General features: G+C 39.7%; 1 protein-coding gene across 1 annotated transcript in view; it reads left to right on the forward strand.

The window, feature by feature from the left end:
* LOC122810818 (complement C3-like) overlaps positions 1-23,657 on the forward strand; it is a 1,708,896-nt gene extending 1,685,239 nt beyond the window's left edge. The window contains exon 34 of the mRNA XM_044082377.1: positions 23,525-23,657. Within this exon, the coding sequence (XP_043938312.1) occupies positions 23,525-23,657 (133 nt within the window). The remainder of the gene's footprint in view (positions 1-23,524) is intronic.
* Positions 23,658-24,980: the final 1,323 nt, after the last annotated feature.

Below are 24,980 nucleotides of genomic sequence, written 5' to 3' on the forward strand. Positions count from 1 at the left end.
TATCATCATACCATTCGGCACAAATCGACCCCTACTGATTACCATATCAATGGCAACCCCCTAAGCACACAACCTGTAGTGAGAGACCTGGGCACTCAGGTTGATAACAACCTCACATTCAACCATCATGTAGCAGCAGTGATCAGAAAAGTCTTTTTCTTGGTTCATCTCATAAGTAAAGAGATTGCATCCAGAAAAAAAGGAGGTTATTACCTCTCTATACTCCTCCCTCATTAGACCAACAATTGAGTATAATGCCCCGTTTGGGATGTACCTCTCCAAACATCTGCACCAACTGGAAAGGCCACTGAAATACCTCACAAAGAGAATCCATGGCCTCTAACACATGTCCTTTGCAGACATGCTCAAATCACTATCACTCTATTTGGTATCATACAGATTGCTCAGGGGTGATCTGTGTCTTGCCTACAAGGCAATCTGAGGCCCTGCCCTACTAGAGACGCTCCATATCCGTAAGTCTAACTCCTCACACACTACCCATTCAAAAGGCCTGAACCTAATATGTGACATTAACAAAACCTGCTGGAGAGACAGGTTTGTCTCCCAGAGGCTGCCCCGTCTCTGGAATAGACTTCCCATACACATAAAACAGAGCACCTCGCTGACCCTCTTCATGCTCAACCTTGATGAGTGGATGGGAAAACACAAATTCATCCCAGGGGTTCCAGCTGTGTCCCTCATTGACAGGGGCGACAGGTGCTGATTGAGGTTTGTTTTTGGGAATAAACTCTTGGCTAGGCTTGTAAGGGCCCCAGGGCCATTAGCCTAGTAACCTCCTATGATCCTATGAATATAATACAAATACTCATGAACCAAGAGAGCAGGTATTCTAATTTCTTTATTGAGGCAACTATAGCTATCGCAAATTGTATGCTTATTGAGTTATCTAGAATAAAATAAGCAAAGTCTGGTGAAAGGTAAACAATAAACAGTTAAATAAATAATGTAGGACATACTTTTAGTCTTATATAAGTCTATATATTTTTGTGAGGTTTATCAGAATTAATGCTAATATAGTAGGATAACTGAAGCAGATGTAAGTAATCTCTCTAACTCAGTAGGCAAATTATGGAATAACCTCCCCTCACACATTACCTCTCTAGGCTCCTTTCATCTTTTTAAAAAACAACTTCTTTTACATCTGAACAACTTCTGGCTCTGCTCTTGTACCAACCCAGACTAATCTACTATCTTTATTCTACTATCATATTTCCTCATTTCAAAACTGCAACCTTTCTCAATGATCACTAATAACTCAATGAATGACTGAAAAAAAAAAAAAAATAGCACTATATGTTTTTTATTACTTGATCTAGACTAATATGTATGCATTAGTGCTCTCTGTCTGTGTCACAGGCATTTATTGTAAATGTTTCATTTCTATAACCTTGCTTTAATCTGAGGAGCTTTTCTCCCCGGGCCTCCACTGAAAATGGAAATTATCCAGCTGGACTAGCCCGGTCAACAAATGTAAAATAAAATAAAATAAATAAATAATGAGGGATTTCATGAGTAGCCAATTGATACGAAGAATGTGAGATAGGCTGTATACCTATAAGGGAACAGGAAATGGGAGGGTGTTGCCTAATGTTGGCAGGAAGGAAGAGAATGCAAACTGGCAGGCAAGATTAACTTCTGAGGTAGCTATATTTAGTGGAATCTCCCAGAACAGATAAAGAAATATTAAAGGCAAGATGGATCTAATTAGACAAAGAATAGTCTTCCAAATAACAGATGCAAATTTAGGGAAAGCTTTTTCTGAGACAGACTGACAGCAGGTGAGGGAAGACATTAATAGAGTGTCTTCCAGAAGATTGTGATCAAAAAGGATACAATGGAGTTACTATGTGGATCTTTAAGGTGACAGGAGGGCTGACATTACTGACAAGTAGTTCATACATTCTGTGCACAGAGGTAACATGACTCTAAACTTTATTAGAAAGGTAGTGAGAAGCTTAGACATAAACAGCTACATGTAAAAGGGTTAACTACCATGCTGAGAAAGAAAATAATTTGTAAATTATTTTACAGAAAAAGAATCTTCTGTGAATTCTGTAAAGCAAGTAAAGAAAGTCTATAAACAAACTTTGGAAAAGCTACATTTCTTCCTGTGGAAGACCAGGTTTCAGGGGTAAGAAATGTTGTGATCTTATAAGCTTTTCTTAACTGGGTTAAACATTTAGTTATAGTGAGAGAAACGTAATGCTAAAACATTAACAGAGGAGTCTAATTAGTGTACAAAATATTTCTAGTTACCCCGTAGTGCAATGGAATTATCATAGTGGTCAGTTAGTTGCAGGAAAGAAGGGGTCGACAGTTTAGGAAAATGCAAGCTTCCATGGAATTCCTTTGGAAGATATTAATTAGAGGGTCATTTTTACAAAACCACATAAAGTGGTTTTTAATGTTAAGTTATAGTTACCATTGGATATCTGATGAGTTATGATGACATGTTTAGGAAGGAATGAATGGACCCTGATTAGGACAGGACAGAGTTTGTAGTGTTTGAAAGGGCAAGTTGACAAGATGGGACATTGAACACTGTGTGTTTGGTGCCACATTTATTCATTTTAGAAATGTCACATATTTTTGTAAGAATTATAGAAAGAAATGAGCCATTTATTGGATGTTTAATAAGATAAGGAGGACTTGCATTATCTGGGTAATACATGCTGAAGAAAGGTACTTGCGAAACCTTTGGTGTTGTGAGGGTCAAATTAGCTCAGATTAAGGTCAACAAGTAATATAAAAGTGTTTGTGCATGTATAGTTATCTATGGCATCTAAAAGTGAAACAAAGGAGCCAGGGGGAGAATGGGACAGTGTAAGCAACATAGGTATAAATATTTGTTTTCTTGTCTATCTTAGTTTAAATCAATATCCAGTCTGGATCACTGTCTCATTGGGTTTTACTGGTGACTAGTAGACTTCAAAATTAATTTTAATCAGAAGGATTACACCTGCCTTTGTGCATATTTCTATATGGTTATCATAGAAAGATAAATAATACTGTTCAATTCAAGGATAGAAGGGTATTATTAGGTTCAATCATGGCTGCTGATATTGCAAGTCTGTGTAGAAGAGGAGTACAATTCAATTCCAATAAGTCAGATTTATGCTACAGCATTTAATATGGCAAGTTTAAGACATTTGACAGGTTGATTCTTGGTCTCAGTCTCCACACTCCTGATTGGTTCTCGGCTTGCAGCTGTCATTTGAAGTTCAACCAATAAGCTGGAAGCAAGGGCGGGAGCAACATGGATTGTGTAAAATTCCAGATTGCTAAAAACAAAACCAGACAATCAAACAATGCTTAGAATGAGAGCAGTTAAATTATAAACATGAAAGTACAATATTTTGGATGTTTAAATGTGTAGATTTTTAGAATTTGTGTTTAATGCTTATTTAAAACTATATGTTTATTTTAAATCAAATATTTACTTATTTCATTTTATTTTAATCAGATGTGCATTTTATAAGGCAAATGTATTTTAAAATGTTTTTTTAAACGGAGTTGGATACTGTTAATTGGTTTGCTAATTAGCATAACAACTGAATTAATAGGAGTGACTAGCTTAATTGAACTAAGTTCTGAAGAAGTTCAAGTTGGTGGACCAAAGCGCTTAACTGTTTTTAGCTGTTTTTTTTTATTTTCAATAAACATTATTCATTGTCAAAGGTCCTGTGTAGTGGAGGCCATGTAAAGTACAGTTTTGTACCTACCATAAATGTAGATGTTCGAAGATCCACATTGCTGCAGTCCTTACTTATGGGTAGTCCGCTGTCCTCGGTCGGCCCGAATACCAAAGTATTAGGCTGACGTCGGTCATGGGTGCCTAGATCTGACATCAGAGCGTCAGGGTATAAAGGCGCATGACCGACGTCATATCCTCAGTCTTTTCTTGCCCCAGATGTCAGAAGGCCAAACAAAAAAGGCCACAGCCAAAAACAGAATACCTCCCAAAAACAAGCCCAACAACAACCATCACCTAAAGCATAGCATCCTGTGAAACTACAGTGGGGAAGGAGGGAGGGTAAATTGGACTGCAGCAATGTGGATCTTCGAACATCTACATTTATGGTAGGTACAAAACTGTACTATGTTCTTCATCTCACATTGCTGCAGTCCTTACTTATGGGTAGAATCCCAAAGCAACGGGAAAGGGAGGTTGGTAAAAATCATAGAGCATTAGGGGCTGCTAAAATGACCTGTAAAATTGCAGTGGCAAATCCAGCCCTAGACTTAGAATAAAGAGGAAGGTGGTAATGTTTAGAAAAAGTATGCACTGAACTCCAAGTAGCTGCCTCCAAAATGTCTTTGTAGCTACCCCTTAGAAAGGCCGTAGAAGTAGCAGTAGCCCTAGTGGAATGAGGCCTGATTCCAGCCGGAATCTCCTTACCATGATGGGAATAACAGAAAGAAATACAAAACTCAATCCATTTAGAAATAGTTTGTTTTGAAACAGGTTTACCCTGTGAACCCAAGGCAAAAGAAACAAACAACTGCTGAGACTGTCTGAACTCCCTGGTTCTGCTCAAATAATAACGCAACTGTCTGTGAATATCCAAAGTATGCAAAATTTTCTCCCTTTATTTTGGGGTTTGCATAAAAAGTAGGCAAATGAATAGTTTGGTTTAAGGCCACACTAGAAACCACTTTAGGCATAAAGGAAGGATTAGTACGCAAAGATACCCTATCCTTATGAAAAATCAGGAAAGGCTCCACTGCCATGAGGGCCTGTAATTCAGAAACCCTTCTTGCAGAGGTAATGGCCAACAAAAAGCAGTTTTCCATGACAAATACTTTAACTCGGCAGTAGCTGCAGGCTCAAAAGGTTGTAGAGTAAGTTTTTCCAACACAAAATTGAGATCCCAAGCAGGAGTAGGAGCTCTACGTGGGGGTCTTATATTCTTTGCCCCTCTAAGAAATTGCTTAAACAAAGGATGAGAGAATAAAGGAGGGTCACAATCATAGTGAGCAGAAATGGCTGCAGCATGGACCTTTATCGAGGAGAAAGACAAACCCTTGTCCAATAACTCAGTAAGATATTGAAGAGCAACACTTAAATCAGGTTTGGAGACATCAAAGTTCTTTTCTTTGCTCCAAATAAAAAATCTCCTCCATTTATCAGAGTAAACTTTCCTGGTACTAGGCCTCCTGGCCTCCAAAATAACATTCAACACTTGTTGTGGAAGCTGAGACCCTCCAGAGTCTAAAACAGAATATGCCAGGCTATTAGATGCAGAGACTGAATCTTGACATTGAGGAAGTGACTGTCCTCTTGTGACAAAAGGTGTGGAATCAAAGGCAGAGGCCATGGAGGTTCTCGTACTAAACTCCTCAGTAGTGGGTACCAGTGTTGTCGAGGCCAATCCGGTGCTATCAAAATCATGGTTGGCTTGTCTTGTCTGGCCTTCAAAAGTACCTTGGGAAGAAGAGGCAGAGGTGGAAAGGCATATACATGCAGATTGTTCCAACTGAATGATAGAGCGTCCACCTTCCAAGCTGTGTGATGAAACATTTTTGTGCAAAACTTTGGCAACTGGTAATTTAGTGGAGAAGCGAACAGATCTATGTCTGGAGTTCCCCATAACACTGACAACTGTTGGAATACATGAGGATCCAATTTCCACTCGTGAGGATCCACTATTTGTCTGCTCAAGACATCTGCTAAGGAGTTCTGTGCCCCTGGTAGAAACCTTGCCTGAAGATTGAGGTGTAGATTGAGAGCAGTTTCCCACAGAATCATCGCTTGCCTGCAAAGAGGGTAGGAATGGGTTCCCCCCTGCTTGTTGATGTACCACATGACAGTAGTGTTATCTGTTTGAATCAACACCTGCCCTGGGTGAAGTAAATCTTTGAAAGCCATCAATGCAAACTGGATTGCTAACATTTCCTTCAAGTTGATATGCAAATGTTGGAGTTTGACAGGCCACGTGTTTTGCACCCATTTTCCATTGAGGTGTGCACCCCAAGCCTTGTCCGAGGCATCTGTCGTTAGAATCTGACTCGCCTCTGGCCGGGTCACAGAGAGTCCCTTGTTTAGGTGACATTCCTGAGCCCACCACATAAACTCCTTCTGAATGCAAGGTATTATCTGAATGACAGTGTCTAGATCTTGGCAGTGCTGTGTCCATACATTTTTGAGATACCATTGAAGCTTCCTCATATGCAATTTGGCATTGGGAAGCACTAGAATACAAGATGCCATGAACCCCAAGGCTTGAAGGACTGTCCTTGCAGTCAGCCTGGACCGTAGAGACATTTGATGGAAATAAAGAGAAAGGCTTCTTTGTTTGTCCGGGGTCAAAAAGGCCATCTGGGAAGCTGTATTCAGTCTCACACCCAGAAAGCACATGTCCTGAGAGGGTACTAGACTGGACTTTGTTTCGTTCACAGAATACCCTAGGCATCTTAACACTGCCATCACATACTGTAGATGATGAAGAAGTTCGTCCTATTCTTGTGCAATAATTAGGCAATCGTCCAAATAAGGATAAATCTGTATTCCTCTCAATCTGAAAAATGCTATCACTGGAGCCAAAATCTTTGTGAACACTCTGGGCACAGTAGATAAGCCAAAGGGCAATGCAGAGAACTGATAATGTAAATTTCCAGCCCGAAAACGCAGGTACCTCCTGCAACTGGGCCTGATAGGAACATGCAGGTAAGCCTCTTTGAGATCCAGAGTAACCATCCAGTGATCTTTTCCCAACAGAGGTAAAAGTTGTTGCAAAGTCAGCATCTTGAACTTTGGAATGTCCAGGTAAGTGTTGAGGATAGATAAATCCAAAATTGGTCTCCACGTGTTCCCTTTCTTTGGAACTAGAAACAGGCGAGAATAAAATCCTAGGCCCACTTCTGACAGAGGAACTGGCTGTATAGCTCCTATTTGAAGAAGTAAAGAAATATGTCTGTGAGCCTCTATCCTTTGTCGAGGAGGGACGTCTGGCATGCCTTTGAAAGGAGGCATGGTATGGAAATAGAACTTGTAACCTCGGTTTATAATGTCCAATACCCATTTGTCCTGGGTGACTAAATGCCAATTCTGCTTGAAAAGAGCCAACTTTCCTCCCAAAGGAGCTGCCAGGCAAGAAGAATCTGGCAGCTGAAAATGCAGGTCATTGGGCCTGTTTACGAAAGGACTGGCCCCTGCCCTCACCAGCAGATTGAGCAGGCGAACTCCATTGTCTCGGCCTGAAGGTACCCTGAGCTCTGCCCCTACCACGTCTAGATCTACCCCTAGACTGAGAATCAGAAGAAGGGTACGTCCACCCCTTAGTAGGCCAATTTCTACTAAACTTTGGAGGTTGTACCTGCAAAAAATCTTTAACAGTCTGCATAGACTTAGCCTTGTCTTCCATTTTCTTTAAGACTGACTCCACAGGAGGGCCAAACAAAACTTCAGATTGTAAAGGGGCATCCAGAATTCTAGACTTAACATGCTCAGACAAATTCTGATCCTTAAGCCAGGCGTGCCTACGAATAACTGAACCAGTGGCAGCCACCCTAGAAGAAGCCTGTAAAGCATCAAAACCACATTGCAAAGAGTGCTTACCCACCTGTTCAGAAACATGCACTATATCCTGCAAGTCTTTACACTCTATGCCCTCTGCCAAAGCATCCACTTTAGATCTTAGCTGGGAAAGGAGGAAATTCTGATACTTCAACATATGAAACTGGCAGTTCAAAGCTCTCATTGCTAATGTAGAAGAGGTATATACCTTCTTACCCCATCTATCCAAAGCTCTAGCTTCCTTATCCAGAGGAACTGGATTCTTAACAACAGAGGCTCTAACACCCTTAGGCCCCTGACTAATAGTTTCTGGGTCCACCCTGGGACTCTTATAAAGATATTTATGAGCCTCAGGCACCCTGTAATACCTGTCCGGTTTAACTGGAGCAGGAGGCACAGAATCTGGATTAAGGGAAGCTTCCGAGAAAACATCTGAAACAACATCCAAAACTGGGGGTATAGCTAAGGGTCTATGCTGTGGTAAAAACAAGAACTCCCTAAGTCTCTTCCATGAATCAGAGTAATCCTGTCCTTCCCACTTAAAATGTTCCCTCATGGAATGCAGAGTTTCTGAAAATGAAAAATCCTCTGGAGGAGAAGCAGAAGGAGTGGAATCCTCTGCATCAGAATCAGAATAAGGAGGGAAATCTTGAATGTCTTCAGCAGAAGACTCTGAATCATCTGAGGCCTGCTCCAAACTTTCCAACTCTGGCTCCATCCTGGGCCTCTTATCAGGAGGGGGCATAGAACCTCTAATTAAAGTAATCAAATCCTCTGCCATTTTAAGCATGTGCTTTTTAGGCACAGACCCTGAAGAACCAGAACTGACACCAGAGGAAGGCAAAACAGACCTGCCCTTAGAAGGAGCCTTAGAAACAGTAACAGAAGGCCTAACCACCTTAGGCATAGAAGGGAGAATAGTAACCTGAGAGGCCCCTTCAGCCTGACCTGCCTCCTGAGAGGCCACATCATGTAAAATCAAAGTTTCCCCCTGGGACTCAACAGAAACTTCAGCCGGATCCACCTGTTCAGTTGTAGCTTCTAAAGATCCAGCGTCCATAACGGACGAATCATCCTGCCTAGGTTTTAAAGATTTGTCTTTGCGCTTCTTAGTAGAAGCAGGCGTCGGAACATCCGACGGCATATTATAATTACACCTCTTGCCAAAGACTAACCTAGCGCAATCTAACCTCCGTTTTATAGTGCGCTTATTAAACCTAGCACAAAACCGACACCCAACTACGTCGTGCTCCGGTCCCAAACAAGGAATACAAAGCGAGTGGTAATCCCTATGCGGTATCTGTTTCCCACAAGAAATACAATTATTCACTTTTTCTGACATCCGGTAAGTAACTGAGGCAAGAAAAAACAAAAATATTCCCCAACGGGGTACTTAGCCCAACTTGGTATCGGTCTGAAACTCCGAAAACGAAAAATTTCAGAACGCCAAACGGCACTTGCAACGCTGCTTCTGCATCGGACCATGCGGCAAAAAAGACTGAGGATATGACGTCGGTCATGCGCCTTTATACCCTGACGCTCTGATGTCAGATCTAGGTGCCCATGACCGACGTCAGCCTAATACTTTGGTATTCGGGCCGACCGAGGACAGCGGACTACCCATAAGTAAGGACTGCAGCAATGTGAGATGAAGAACATCTTCTTATTTGGGTATTTGTTTATGGTTTTGCAGTGATTGCACCTGTTATTTTGAGTTTCTGAACTTATGCTAATACCCCCAGAGGAGTAGAGCTAAATTATATTTTTTAAGTTAGGAATGGTGTAAGACAAGGAGGGTAAATATTAAACAGTAGTTTCGAAAAAGAAATAAATATGTTCATGCTATATGATACGGGAATCAGGGAATAAAATAAAACAGTAAGGTCAGGTTGAGGGAGTTTAGGAAGAAAAGTAGAGACTATTGTCTTCCACATACAGGACAAGGGTAACCACACATCTGCCATGGTATAATACAGAAGTGCAAAGACTAAAGACAGTTTATTTATCCATTGGTGACCAGGCTGGTCACCTCTTTTCAGAAGGGACTTGAGGTGGTATTTATACTACTAGGGTAAATTTGGCCTGGGCATCAGAGAGCTTCCTCTACTGTTTTTATAGATGTCATAGGATCCTTTGCATCCACCTGGGCTACCAGTAGTTCAAACAGATGGGAACTTTGGTTTAACATCTCATGTTAAAGATAACACACTCTGGAGTCCAGCATTCCTCTTACACTGCAGTGCTAACAGTCAATTTACCTGGTATGGGAATAGAACCCACAACCTTCAGCACCAAAGGTGAGTGTGCTACCTGTTGTGTCATTGACACTGACAGTTGAATATCAGTGTGAACTATTATGTCATTGCAGTTCACGCAGAAGTATAGTAATAGAATAAAGGAGTGTCTCAGAGACCACCCCTTTTCTGGAACAGGCTTTCCATCCATGTGAAGTGAAGTTCTTCTTGTACCTAGTCAAACAAATCTTGGATCAGTGGATGGTGAAGTCATAAATTTAACCCAGGTCTAGCACCTATGTCTCTATTAGAGAGAGAGGAAGCTTGTAAATGCTTGAATACTCATGCCTAAACTTATATACCGCCACAAAACCTAAGGTCCAGTACCTTTCTAATATTTCTAAGAAGCATGCCTAGGCTTAAAAAGACCATCTAGGATGATTAGCATAGCATTGTCCCATGGTCCTATGAATAACAACTACAGATTGTGTAATAATGTAATGTAAATGTTAGCAGTAGTTTAGGAAAACGACTGCACTGTCAAAGCAGGAAATTCAGTTGTGTGAGTAGAAGGCAGAGCTTGTGACACACTAGTGCACATTCCATTTCTGTAGTGACAGAGTGAATGTGATTTCTGCTGATATACGATTAACCTAAACTAACATACAAAACAACCAAATATGTGACAAGAACCTGCATCCCTAGACTATATAGATCATCTATATATGTGTATATCTATATTTATCTGTATATATATATATATATATATATATATATATATATATACATACATATATATGTGTGTGTGTGTGTGTGTATGCATATGAAGTTGTTTATACATACATACATATATATCTATATATCAGTGCACACATCTTGTGCAATGGGGTCTCTATTATATTAGCGAACACCCCCCCCACTTAAATATACCAACTCCAAAATTGCACCACAGTGGAGGAAATGGCAAAGTCCCAAAAATGGCCCAGTGATTTTTTTTCCTGATGGCATATCTTTGCTTATAAGTTGTGCCAAATAAAAGGATTCCCTCACCACTGTGGATACATGGTGGTCAAAGTTCAGGCAACTATCAATGTGTGTACCAAGGAAAAAAATCACTGTTCTGTGCTTTCAAATTTTGCCATTTCATGTAATGACGTTCAACAAAACAGCATTCGCAATTTAATGTGTTCGCTAAAATAATAGGAACCCATGCAATGCAGGTGTTTTTCATTGGTGGTACAGTTGGTCGAATTTTGTAATGGTTGAAGTTCACTATATCAATTGTTACATAATTCATGGGTTTTTCCCTTTTCTTAATCTCTGTGTGACCTTGGAGTTATTATATTCATTTTCCAGGGTGTAGTGGTTCTGGGAGTTTAGGCCATGCAAAAGCTGTTTTTTTTTTCTTTTAGTAGTTACAAATGGAACATATTAGTTTATATTTTACAATTATTTATTTTCCTTGATTTTAGTTGTGATATATGGTAATCGTGATGACTTTCCCCTAGTAAACATACTTAAAAAGGTGATTTTTCTGCCTTTTCGTTTTCACCATTGTAGCACCATATATGTTAACTAAGTCATATTTTTCAAAAGGACCTTGATAGCTAACTTCTTTGCTGTCTTTATGGTGCTCAAAAATGGACAAACTTCCACAGTGGGAAGCAATGCATTCTGTAGTAACTGGCCCCCAAGCTTCCATGCAGTGGCAGTATAAGGGATTTGCTGCCCTTATTGTGGTCACAAAAGGAGAACAGTATATTATTTGTGTCTTTTACCATGTTTGTATCTACATTATAAAGGAAGTACTTGAAGGTACGTCTGTGTGTGTGTGTTTGTGTGAGAGACAGAAATGGATGGGTTGAGAGTAAACCAGTACTGAGTTAAGCAAAGCAGAATGGGAATCCTATCAGCAAACATATACTTATCTCATACAGTATACACATGCAGTGATGAGTCTACCCCATGTTGCATTAAATATTATGCACATGTGACAGAATAAAGTCACAGGCTCATAGGAGATTGATAGGATAACAGCTTAAGGGCCTTTACAAGTCTGGTCAATATAACCCAATGTTATCCAATATAGTATCTCTAGGGGCAAGAGGATACCATGGATTTGGGCCTGTGCATTGAGTATCTTGCAGATTGCCCCTGTCCATAAGGGACATAGGCACTACCCCAGGTGTGAATTTATGATTCCCCATCCATTGATCAAAACTACATTTGAAGAGGGCCATGGAATGGCTCTGCTTAATGTTAATAGGATGCTTGTTCCAAAGAAGGACCAATCCCTGAGACACATATCTGTCTCTCCAGCATGTTTTGTTTGAGTCGCTAACTAAGTTTAGATCCCTAGATCAGGTGATCCTCATGTTGTTTGACTTGTGGATGTGTAGCAACTCCATCAGGGCTGGATTTGTGAGTGTCTTGTAGGTCAGACATAGGGCACCTCTTAATAGTTAATAAGAGACAGAGTAAAGGGATTGGGGTTTTAGTCTATCCACAGTTCATGTTGTTTGCATCTTGTATTTTCTTTGTGAGAAACCTCTGAAGTCACTCCAACTACTGGAAGTGTGTAGTCAAGTACATGCCAAATGGCACATTGTACTCGATTATTGGTTTAATGAGGGGTGAGTACAGTGGGAGTATAATTTCCTTGGATCTTGATGGCATATCTTTGCTTATAAGTTGTGCCAAATAAAAGGATTCCCTCACCACTGTGGATACATGGTGGTCAAAGTTCAGGCAACTATCAATCTGTGTACCTAGATCTCTCACCTCTGAGTCTACTCTAAGGGGTGTGCTATTGATGCTGTAATTTTCTGGGATATTTGACTTCCCAAAGGGTATGATAATTCATTTTTTGCATTTAGTTTTAGGTCATGGTTCTGGCACCAATCGTTTGTCTGATCTAGAACCTCCTGAAGAATACCTACGTCATTTGTGGATTCAATGATTGCCCCCAGCTTGCAATCATCAGCAAACTTTATCATCCAGAGGCCTTCCACATTTGTCTTGACTTCAGGAAATACATCCCAAAAAGGAGTGGTCCCAGTACTGAGCCTTGTGGTGCACCATTAATAACTGGCCTCTTGCTGGATCTGGATTCACCCACTTTAATCACATGTGCCCTGTCTGCCTGTTGGTGAACCAATTGGCTATCCATCTGATGATATAGGAATGTATGCCCAGTTTAATGAGTTTATTTATAATATCTGAGTGGGGAATTGTGTCAAATGCCTTGGCCATGTTGAAGTAGGCAGGGTCTATTCTTTTATCCTCATCCATGGCCTTAAGGAGTTTTTCAAAGAAATCCTCTAGGTTCAGTAGACACGGCTTGCCCTTGACAAAGCCAAATTGGTTTGGGTTCAGTGTTTGGAGGTTCATAGGTTCATAGATCTCCTATGTCATTATTTATCAGGTCCGTAGTTGTTCTTTCCATGGCTTTACACAAAAGTCTAGTCAAAGTTATGGGTCTGTAATTTTATGGGTCAATAGATGGTCCACTGTTATGCAGAGGGATGACTGTTGCTGTCCATCACTCTATCAGGACAAAGCCAGTCTGGAGGCTGTGGTTAAATAGAGATCTTGATTGAACTGATAAGTCTTGAGTTAAACTGTTTGAGAGGAAACCTGTTATATTGTCAGGCCCCATTGCAGTCATGTTTTTATCTTTAGAGAGTGCAGTGACAACTCTTCTTTGGTGATAATTGGCAGTGGAGTGTTGGAGGGTATTTTTGGGGGAGAACTCAAGGTGATGGGGAGGTAAAATTCTGGATGAGTATATGTGATGGAGTGATGACCCCTCTCTGGGCCAGTGATCAAGGAGCCTCAATTCTTATCACTGACACCTGTAGGGAATGTTGAGTTTCAGAGAAATAAATGTACACAGTATTTCCAGATGGAACTGTCTGCACCAAGTACAATTTCCCTTAAGTGCACACAGGGAATTCAGTCAGCCCAGGGTTTGGATATTTTTATATCTGTCTCCTTCCAGGGCCTCAATAAGGCTTCCCACTAGCACAGCTACAAGGTTAAGTCCTCAGCTGAGTGTCCAATCCAAGTCCTCCAACACTATCTCTGTGAAACCAGTTCTTCATGTCCCTGCTCCAAGTAGCTAACACACACACTGTGAGATTTTGATTTTTCACACACACACACACACACACACACACACACACACACACACACACACACACACACACATACACACACACACACACACACACCTGGGAAAGTCTGACACAGACATGCCTGCTGTGTTCCCTACTGTCCAGAGTATAAGGTAGTTATCACTGCCATCAGGCACTCCACAATCATCTACTCTAAAGCCCTTAACAAAGGGTATCCGATTATACTGTGTAATATTAATATTAATACAAATGATAGTAGTTGACCAAGTCAGCTATGCCTTCAGGAGTGGCTCACACAGTGTCACCAAATAAATATTTATGTGGAACAGACCAAAATGTGAGGCAAAAATCTGGATAGTTGAGAGGTATGGGGACGCGTAGCTAGGAAGTATATAGTAATGGATTTTCCCATGATTAGTTGGACATGGAATAGCTCATATTGTTTGACCAGCCTTGAGATGTCTTTATCCTTTATGTAGACAGATCTCTACCTTTAGCTTATTTGTGTTCAGTGGGCGGAGGGAATGTATGAAAGGCATTATAACCATGCACTGCCAGAGTGCTTTACATGGCTTTGAACCATGTTTCAGTAACTGCACAGATATCGTCTTTCTCCAGGGTAAGGAGAGCTTCCAGGGGGGCAGTTTCTTGTTGAGGTTCCTAGCATTGAGCAGGACCACCTTTAGCTTGTCCTGAGTAGCTTTAGTTATTTTGGAAGGTTTGTCTGTTTGGCAGTGCCTGTAAAAGGCACTATGGGGTGAATAGTGTTTTTGTTAATATGCAAAGCCTAGAGGTAACAGGGAAAGACCATCCCTGGCAAAGCAATGTGGGCTATCAATCATGCCCTCCCATGTTCTGCTGTTATTGTGGCATCATCCTTGGAGGCAGTAGAATGCTGCTCAATTCTAGGCTCATACCTGCCTGTGACACATATTCTGAGAGTTCAATCATGTCTCTCTTCATGTAGTCCAAGGAGGTACATCTCAAGTCATTCACGCCCACATAGACCATGACTGAGTCATACTGGTACTTGGGGTAAGTGACCTGAGTGCTTGTGTGATCTGGCAAACTCAGACTGCTCACCCTAACTGTAACCTTCTCCCTATCCAGCTTGATAAGAGGGGCATCAGTGTGTCTCACAATGGAGTCTCTTTTGACCAGAATATTGGGTTATGGAATATTTGGCATTATAGGCTTGGTAGTTGAGGCACAATGAGACGTGGCTTTGCATGTTGCAATGGGAACTGACTTGTCTGTGTACATGCAGAATTTCTGAGGACTGTGCCCGAGAGACCTTTGAGGTTTGGGTAAGTTGCATGTGCGCACCGCTGCATACGTGGATCTATGTGTGTGGTCCTTTGTGGGTGTGGTGAGTGATGCATGTGAGTCACTGACAAACTGTTTGCTGTCTTTTGTGTCTGTATATGAGAGACTCTCCTCCAATGTCAATGTGTAGCTGCATCTTTCACATAGTGTATTTGTCTGAGAATTATGTGGTTGTCAGTGTACATAAGGCGCTTATTACATTGCCTCAGGATACCCATGTCCATCAAGCTGGATGCAGAGATAGCAGGAAAGTATCCATGGCTACAGGTCCTAACATATACTTGAAAGGGTTAAGAGTGGAGGGTATTTGTAACTGGATGAGAGAAGTGTGCCTGCATGGAGGAATCTGCAGCTAACCTAATCAGCAATGCTGCTCAGTGTCAAATCAGGTCCTCTCTGAGCAGCAATGGTCCTGGATGCTATAATAAGGTAACTAGCACAATAAACTTTCACAGTATAATAAAAATAAGCAATGTTTCCATCTGTACATGGCACTGGGACAGCTCCATGCAAATGTGTCGAATTTATACCAGCACTGGAAATACAGAAAACTGTCCTCTGGCTAATACAACAACTACACTTAGAGCCCTTTTGTGTGCTTTCCAGCTCAGACAGAGTACGTAAACGCCTTTTATTTTTTATTTTATTTTATTTAACATTTGTTGACTGGGAAAGTCCAACTAGGTTCCACAGATCCTGTTTTCAGTGGAGGCCCAGGGAGAAATGCTCCAGACGCATGCCTTTAGAATGTGGGAAGAAAGCGGAGTACCTGGAGGAAACCCACGTGAACACAAGGAGAACATGCAAACTCCACACAGAAGGCACGCTGGCCAAGAATCGAACCAGAGAACCTCTTGCTGTGAGGCGACAGCATTAACCGCTGCACCACTGTGCCACCCCTATTGCCACTAGATGAATAATCCCAGTCCTCCTAATGTAAAACCACAATAAGGAAGTGTCCGGAGTGAAATGCTACCACAAATAAAGTTAAAGGTATGGATACAGCAGTGTACTTTAAATAACTCATAAAAGTGTAATCATTCAATAAAAGTGCTTTGCTTTGTATAAATGAACCAAGAGCCACTCAATTATACTGAATTTATAAAGGCACTAAAAGCAAGATAAGCTGATAAATGAGCCCTCCAGCCAATAAAATAACTACATGCAGAAAACTCAAGTCGTTCCCTAACTTAAACAGACCAGGGTACCTCCCAGTCCACTAGATGGAAAATTCACTGACCTCTTAATGTAACAGTACAGAAAAGTACTTGCTAGAGTTGATCAAGATCGAACGCAGAAATGGTTAAGGAGAGGTGAATTTAAATCAAAAGATGAAAGGTTAATACTGGTGGCTCAAACATAGTCGACTTCATACATGTTGGTTTGGAAAGTCAGTTGAACATGTGGCAGAAACAGACAAATGTGGGTTTTGTTAAACAAAATTAGAAACAGTCACACACCTCATTGCTGGTTGCAGCATGCTCATGGCAGAAGGACTGTATACTAAAAGGCATGGGTCTATATTAGAACATTGAGGTTTAAAACCTTCGAATGTTCTAATATTGAACCCTACGGAGCGAAAGCTGAAAATATTGAAGGAACAGAAACCCAAATTCTTTCCTATGGAAAGAATTTGGTTGTCCGTTTCTGTTGCTTCAGTATTTTCAGCACTGTGGGTCGGGGTCAGGTAAGTGTGTGATTGTGTAGATATGAGGGTTAGGGTGGATTATGTGAGTTAGGGTTAGGGCACGGGTTAGGTATGTGTGTGATTGTGTGGACATGAGGGTTAGGGCGGGTTAGGTGAGTTAGAGTTAGGGAGCGGGTGAGGTGAGTGTGCGATATTGACGGACCTTAGGGTTAGGGTTTGGGTTAAGGTAAGTGGATAGTTAGTGGTGTGTGTATAGTTTAGTGTAGGGTTAGTTGTACGATTTTAGGTGTATGTGTGTGGACTGCTGTTTGTTTAGTGGGCTTGTGTTGTGTGTATGTGTTTTGAAACAGCAATTTTTTTCCCTAGGAAAAAAGTCGCTGTTCTGACAGTTTGAGATTGTAAGCTTTCACTTACATAGGGTCGATTAATCACCGTTCGCTTCTTTCAGTGGTTGGTGATCTAATATAGACCCAAAAGGCATAATAATGTAGCAAGACTGTTGCGCTGGGGATTGTACAAACATTATGGTATTGAAGTGGCTGAAAAACACTGGAAACATGACCCACAAAGCATCATGGAAAATCATAAAATTTAAATCATATGGGATCATCCATTACCAACTGTTCAAAAAAGAGATGCAAGAAAACCAGATATAGTAGTCCATGGAAGAGAAGACAAAAGTAGCATTGATCATTGAAATCACTACACCTTGTGACTACATTACGTACTGGGAGACACAAAGTCATGCATTACCAAGATTTGCAGGCAGAAATGAAGGCAATGTGGAAGAAAAATACCCTGACAATCCCAGTAGTAGTAGGAGTAATGGGTCTTATAAAAAGAATTTACAATTGTACATAGATATGTACAATTCAGTATGAATTATGGAAGGAGTCATTACTGAGCACATTATGGGTCCTGTGAAGAGCACTTTTGGCTGACATCAATGATTGAAGCAATACTAATTTCATAAACTTTAATCATTCTTTGAATTGGGAATGGAGTCCATTCCCATTATAGTATTAGAAACCCAAAAGATTTGGAGAAATTAAAGAGAGTGGTTGTAATGTTAAATTACATTTCTTCTGTTCACCACATTATATCGCTCAAGACAGGTTTCAGTTAAATGCTGTATTATGAGTACTGTGTAATGCTTCATTGCCCAGACTTTTTTCCACAGTACTTCAGTACAGAGCATGTGTGATGTCAGTGCTAACAGACTTGCTTCTGGTTACAATGTAACATTGTGACATTGCTAACAGACATGTTTCTGGTTACAGTGTAACATTGCGACAAGCCTCTGTGCTGCACTATGATATCCAATTCATCTGAAGTATGGCAGCTGGAGTAGTACCTCCTGGACTGTTTTCAACTGCCTTACTGTTTAATGTTGTAATGTAGCCATTAATTAAATACCTTTGCTGCAACACAATAACAGAAAAGTAAGTCTTGCATTATCAAACATTAGTTCAGCTGCACTCAGAGTAATCACATTCCGCCAGCTCAGTGTGTTGCTGCACACAGCCAGGAGTACCATTTCCAGCTCTTTGTGTGGCAGGAATTCCTGTATATCACTTTCATTGATGATAAAGCCTCAGGTCTCCATCTAGAGAAGCAGCAGAGAACTATTCCCTCACATAAGATTTTTTTCACATTTTTGGTTGTTTTTAATCCTTACATTCTGCTTCCTGTTTGTACCAAATTAATGATTTTGAAACAAAGTTATACTTATTAATCCTCAGTCAGTTCTCTATTTTAAGTGTGTCTGTCCTCAGCTTCTCAGTTTACCTTGCAAACAGCTTGGTTTGAAGTGACACACCTAGCCACAGGTTCAAGGTCGTCAAAATAGAAAGTATTATAGCAATAACCCACGCCTGGGTGTGGGTAATGCTGTATTTACCCACGTTTGGCGTGGTTTGGTCCCGAGGGCGAAGCCCGAGGGACCAAACAAAGCCAACCGTGGGTAAATACAGCATTACCCACACCCAGAAGTGGGTTATTGCTATTATACCATGACATTATTTAAGAAAAGAAACTATTACTTTTCTTAAATAATGGCATAGTATAATGCCTGTTTACTGCCCTTCCACAGATGTCTGGCATCCGCGGCAGTTCTGATGTATCAGAGCTGTGGGCAAAAGCAACGGAGAAAGCAAGATCTCCGTTGCTTTTATTAGCTATGTTAAATGGGTTTAACATAGCGAGACAGTTTTAAAATAAGCTTAACGGAGATGTCCGTTGCTTATTTTAAAACTGTCTCGCTATGTTAAACCCATTTAACATAGCGAACAGTAAAAAGCAACGGAGATCTTGCTTTCTCCGTTGCTTTTAAAACCTGTCTCGCTATGTTAAATGGGTTTAGCATAGAGACAGCTTTAAAATAAGCAACGGAGATCTCCGTTGCTTATTTTAAAGCTGTCTCGCTATGTTAAACCCATTTAACACAGTGAGACAGTGTTTTAAAAGTAGAGTTATACTAATGGAAAAAAGTCCGGGCGACCGGACCTTTTTCCATTAGTATAACTCAATTTACAATGTGCACGCTGGCCAATCAGCGTGCACGTTTTGGGGGGGGTCATGGTATAATATTATTTTACCAACATTTCTTTATCGCAGTCTGCTGTTCTGTTTTGCTTCTCAAGGGATTCTTATCTTAGTTCTTTCTCTGCCCCTTTGTAATACAGCAAGAAAGTGAAAAATAATGAATGCAGTTTATGGGTTTATTTCACTGTAACAGAGCTCAGCACTAAAACATTCACTGGACTGGAAGAAAAACTTCTATCATATAAAAATATTAATCAAGTCACTTCTGCAGACTGATGACCCTATGAGATATTTCAGACATAGGCTAAAAAATAACAATCATGGTTATGAATTTACCTGTACAAATGCAGTGATACTGTCTGTCCATCTGTCTGTCCACTCATCCCGTACTCATTGTTAAGTGGGGTCACCCATTTGACACTACAGGGTGACCAGTTTTGGACGGAGCTGGAGAGAAGATCCAAACCAGATTAAAAAAAATGCAAAAATACAAAAATAATAACATTAAAAAAAGTTAGCTCCTGGATTTAGGTTGTGCAATTTGTGAATGCTTAAACTGAAGTTCAGAATGCTGAAAAAGCTAAAGGAAATGTATTGTAAGCACTAAGTGCAAATCACACAGACATTTAAATAGACTAAAAGCATTTTTTTACTTTAGCTTTAGCAATGCTGAATTTGCATACTTAAGCAACACTTCACAACTGTGTATTTACTAGTGATATTCGCCATTAGTGTTGCTCTGCATTCTTCCTTGTTTACTGATGTACTCTGCATGTGTATAGAACTTACATTCCAAGACAGTGCAATAGTCATATAGCTAATCACTATATATTATTCAGACCAGATAATGGTAGTAGAAGTAGCAAACTTACCTCACCCTGAGTCAAAAATAATAAAAAATATATAATTTAAAAAAATTATACAGAATTACTAAGTATTCATAAGTAATCACTGTTCACAGTTATCCATAACTCTTATGGAATTGAAGCAATAAGGGAATTTCTGAATGTACATGGTGAATTTTGTGCATCTAAAGTGGAATAATGTTCTATGTTAGAACGTATTCTTGAAAATAATGTATTTAGCTTTAATAATCAGTATTATTATCAACAGCAAGGTGTAGCGATGGGAACATCCATTGCGAACACCTATGCTAACCTTGTGTTAGCTAGATGGGAGGAACTGCATATATATATTTTATATATAAATATATATATATATATATATATATATATATATATATATATATATATATATATATATATATCTATATGGATCACCTTTATATCCTCGAAATCGCGTTTGCCCGACACACTAATGACCGACACCAAAAGACCGACAACAAAAAACGCCGACAACGCAAAACACCGAAAACCATTACACCAACACACTACACGTAAACAACACAGTACACTACATAACACATGCACTATCCGTAACCCAAACCCTAACCCTAAGGTCTGACACTACCGCACACTTACCCTACCTGCACCCTAACCCTAACTCGCTTACCCACCCCTAAACCCACAGTCCCTCACTATCGCACACACACCCTACCTGCACCCTAACCCTAACTCACTTAACCCACCCCTAACCCACAGTCCCTCACTATCGCACACACACCCTACCTGCACCTAACCCTAACTCACTTAACCCACCCCTAACCCACAGTCCCTCACTATCGCACACACACCCTACCTGCACCCTAACCCTAACTCACTTAACCCACCCCTACACCCACAGTCCCTCACTATCGCACACTTTCCTGTCCGCTCCCTAACACTAAATCCCTCACTCGATCGCACACTTACCGAGTCCGTCGGGTTCTCACCTTGTCGGTCATCTGCGTTGTCGGTATTCTCGTCCCGTCGGATTCCGTGTCGGCCAAACGCGTTGTCGGGCATCTAAAGGTGACCCATATATATATATATATATATATATATATATATATATATATATATATATATATGTGTGTGTGTGTGTGTGTGTGGAACAAGACAAAGCATTTAGGAATAATAATATGGTATTCTACAAACGATTTGTGGATGACATATTTTTATTATGGAATGGCTCTTTAAGTGAACTTGAGGTTTATATTCAATATTTGCATTCCACAACTGATGTTTTGCTGTTTGATATTAATACTTATATGGATAGTATCAACTTCATAGATGTTACAATTACAAAGGAAGATAATTCTTGAGCACTGCTGTTTATAAGAAGAAAGTACAGCCTGTTAAATATGTCCATTCAGAAAGTATACACTCCAAACACATTTTTAGGGGTGTTATTAAGAGTCAGTTCATAAGAGCTAGCAGGTTGAGCACCAATGATGGAGCATTTATTAACGAAATGGAAGGGATGGCATCAGAATTTAGAAGCAAAGGGTATGGCACCAATCTTATTGAAAAATCCAAGAGTGTAGTTAAACAACTGAGACATAGGTTCATAGGTTCCTAGGTTAGTACTACGCTGTCAGCCCTAGGGCCTATACAAGCCTAGCCATAACAATTCTCTGGCTATTTCTTCCCTTAGTATTTACTTCCCTGGACCCCTGTCTAGCAGGAAACTGATGTGATCCCTGGGGTGAATTTCCTATCTCCCATCCAATCATCAAAGTTCCTTTTGAAGAGGGCCAAAGATCACACTTTTTGTTGTTTAGTGTACTGCCAGCTATATGGTAATTCATGGGTACATGTTTTTTCCCAAAGGGGATAACTATACATTTCTTGGCATTGAGATTGAGCCCATGGCTCTGGCACTAAGCATCTGTTTCTGTAAGGCCCTTTTGTAGAATATCCACATCATTTGAGGATTCAGTAATGACTCCCAGATTGCAGTCATCTGTTGTAGAGAAACCCTATTTTGCAGATACAACTAATTGTATTGCACACACTGATGTGGTTAAGGATAGAAACTGGGGTAGACTTAGCTACATAATGAAATATAATAGACACACAGATATAGTGCGAGAAATTATTAGGAAGAATTGCATGATTTTAACGTCCAATCAAGAGATTAATGAAATAGCGGGTGACAAACCCTGGTTTGTTTATAAGAGAGAAAAGAATTTAAAATAATATTTTTGTTATAACGATATAAATAATAGGAAACTGGTTAGTAATACTAAGAAGAAATTGGGTACTATCCCCTGTTATAACTGTACTCATTGTGTAAATATTTGTACTGACCCCTCCTTTAGACATCCCATTAGCAGAGAAATTTTTATGTTTAAAGCAAGGGACACATGTAATATAGAAAATGTTATATATTTTGCCACCTGTATTCAATGCAATTGTTTCTACACTGGGAAAATGAATATAAAGTTGAAGGATAGAATTAGTGCAGATTTGTAAGAGATTCTTAGAAATGTCTTAACTAATGCCCTAGCAAAGCATATATCTAGCAAGGGGTTACAACATAAGTTTAGGTTCAGGATTCTACAAGTTGTTTACATGAACAATAGTGGGGGGGGGACCTTGTAAACAAAACAGGAATGTTTGAATATAAGTGGATTAATTATTTTCGAGCTGAGCCCTTTCCAGTGCTTAACGTAGTGTTAGTATTAAAGCAGTTTTAAAGATAAGCATGGTATTATTTAAAGTATGTTATGTACATTTTAATTTTATATTTTGTTGTTGGGCACTTTAAATGAGGTTAATTGAGTGTCTGCTTATCATTTACAAGGCTTGTAGATGGCTTGAATTTTATACACTGATGAAGAGTTTTACTTGAAAAATTTAGATTTGTCATTTTGTTTTATTAAAAATGTTTAGGGCATTGGAGTTCTGGTTTTATTTAGTTGTCCCCTGGTACTGTATATGTTTGTATTTTGAAGTCCTTTAACTACTGAGGGGATTTTGCACTTTTTTGTTGTACACATATACACATGCATGTACTTGCACTTGTGTATATATGTGCAGATATACATATAATCAGTTGATGTTTGTAGCTACTGGAAATGCAGTAATCTCACCATCATGTATTCTCTTTATTGTAATTGGTGGCTTTACATTGTACTGCACTGTCTGCGTGTTATGAATACAATAAGATAGTTGGCTGTGTATAATAATGGTTATATTTGTTTATTTTAACAAAGGCATCTTGGGCAGATTGATTCAACCATGGCAGTTCTGGATATTTCCACGTTGACTGGATTTTCTGTGGATCTACAGCACATTAAAAGGGTAATGTTCCTCCACAGGCAGGTTTTACTTATTTGGCTAATATGAAATCTTTGTTATCAAAGGATTTAGCTTCAACATAAAGTCAACACATTTATTACCATGATTATTATTTGCCTTGTCTTTTCTGCTGAATAATAATAATTTATGTAATTCAACCTTTTTTCAAAAGTCTTACTCAAAAAGTAAAAATAATAAACAATAAAGTAACTTAAAACTGTAGAGTTTTGACATAATATTTAAAATATGCAAGTGATGAAAGGCAATGCTTTTTCTTTATCCTACAGACATTTTATAGTATGATACAACATGAAACAATTTATGACATAATTTCTTTTAAACACCTTATGGTAGAGAAGGCAGTTACAGATTTTGTCAGATAAAAATTATGAAAATAGAGACCAATACTTCAAGCTTTAGAAGAAGGAATCTTGTGGAAAATAGTGAATAAAGGATTATGTGGTTACTAAGGAAAACTGATTAGAAAGACGTGATAAACAGTCATTTATGTTTCAGGATAACAATGAAATCGTAGACTTTAAGGGAAAATGAGGCAATTTCTCCTATTGTCTAGTAAGAAACTGAAGCTCCCAATGCCAAGAATCAGCAACTGAATTTACAACCACAGATAACAGTAAATACTGATTTTTATTGTATTAATATCCAAAGTCGTTCTCAGAAGTTGGAACAAATGTGTACTATCATACTGATGCCTGCTTTGTTGAAGCTTGAGCTGATTCCATATGGGTCGAGGTTAAATATACGTTTGAGGAGAAACTTGTAAGCTTCCTGTATTTATTGTTTGCATTCTGCTCCTATGATGGAATAGTGTTTGGTGAACAATGCTGTAATGAAAACATTTCATGGGACATTGACATTTTTGGACAGGCATCTGTAATTTTGGGAAAACTGAGCACCAGTAATTCCGTCATGCTTAGTTTCTTTGTTTTCAGTTAATTAATGCAAAGCGTATCTGCATGTTGAGCACTTATACTCGAAGGTTAGAGGTAGCCAGCATGTCAGCTAGAAGAAAACAAAATATTTAAAAACCAACTTCAAGGTTTAAGTGACTTAACAGCATGTACTGTTGCAGCTTTGGATCACCCTAATGTCATCTTACTGGACCCCACCTTAAGTAAACGTGCATACGGTTACAGTCTCTTTGACTGTTACCTTGTTAGAAATGTGGAGACGTTTTCTTGAGACTACAGCATGCAAGGACAGATTAAATATCTTTGAAGTTAAAATTAGACCTTGGAATCTGGCTAATTATATATTTACTGTAGGGGATGACAACGTATACGTCATGTGCTGAAAATGGGAGCAGGAGATCACTGAATGGGTTTTAAAGGGGCAGTAGACATTAAGCTT

This window comes from Protopterus annectens, chromosome 9.part0 (genome assembly GCF_019279795.1).
Source record: "Protopterus annectens isolate FY-2018-M chromosome 9.part0, PAN1.0, whole genome shotgun sequence".
Taxonomy (NCBI): domain Eukaryota; kingdom Metazoa; phylum Chordata; order Ceratodontiformes; family Protopteridae; genus Protopterus; species Protopterus annectens.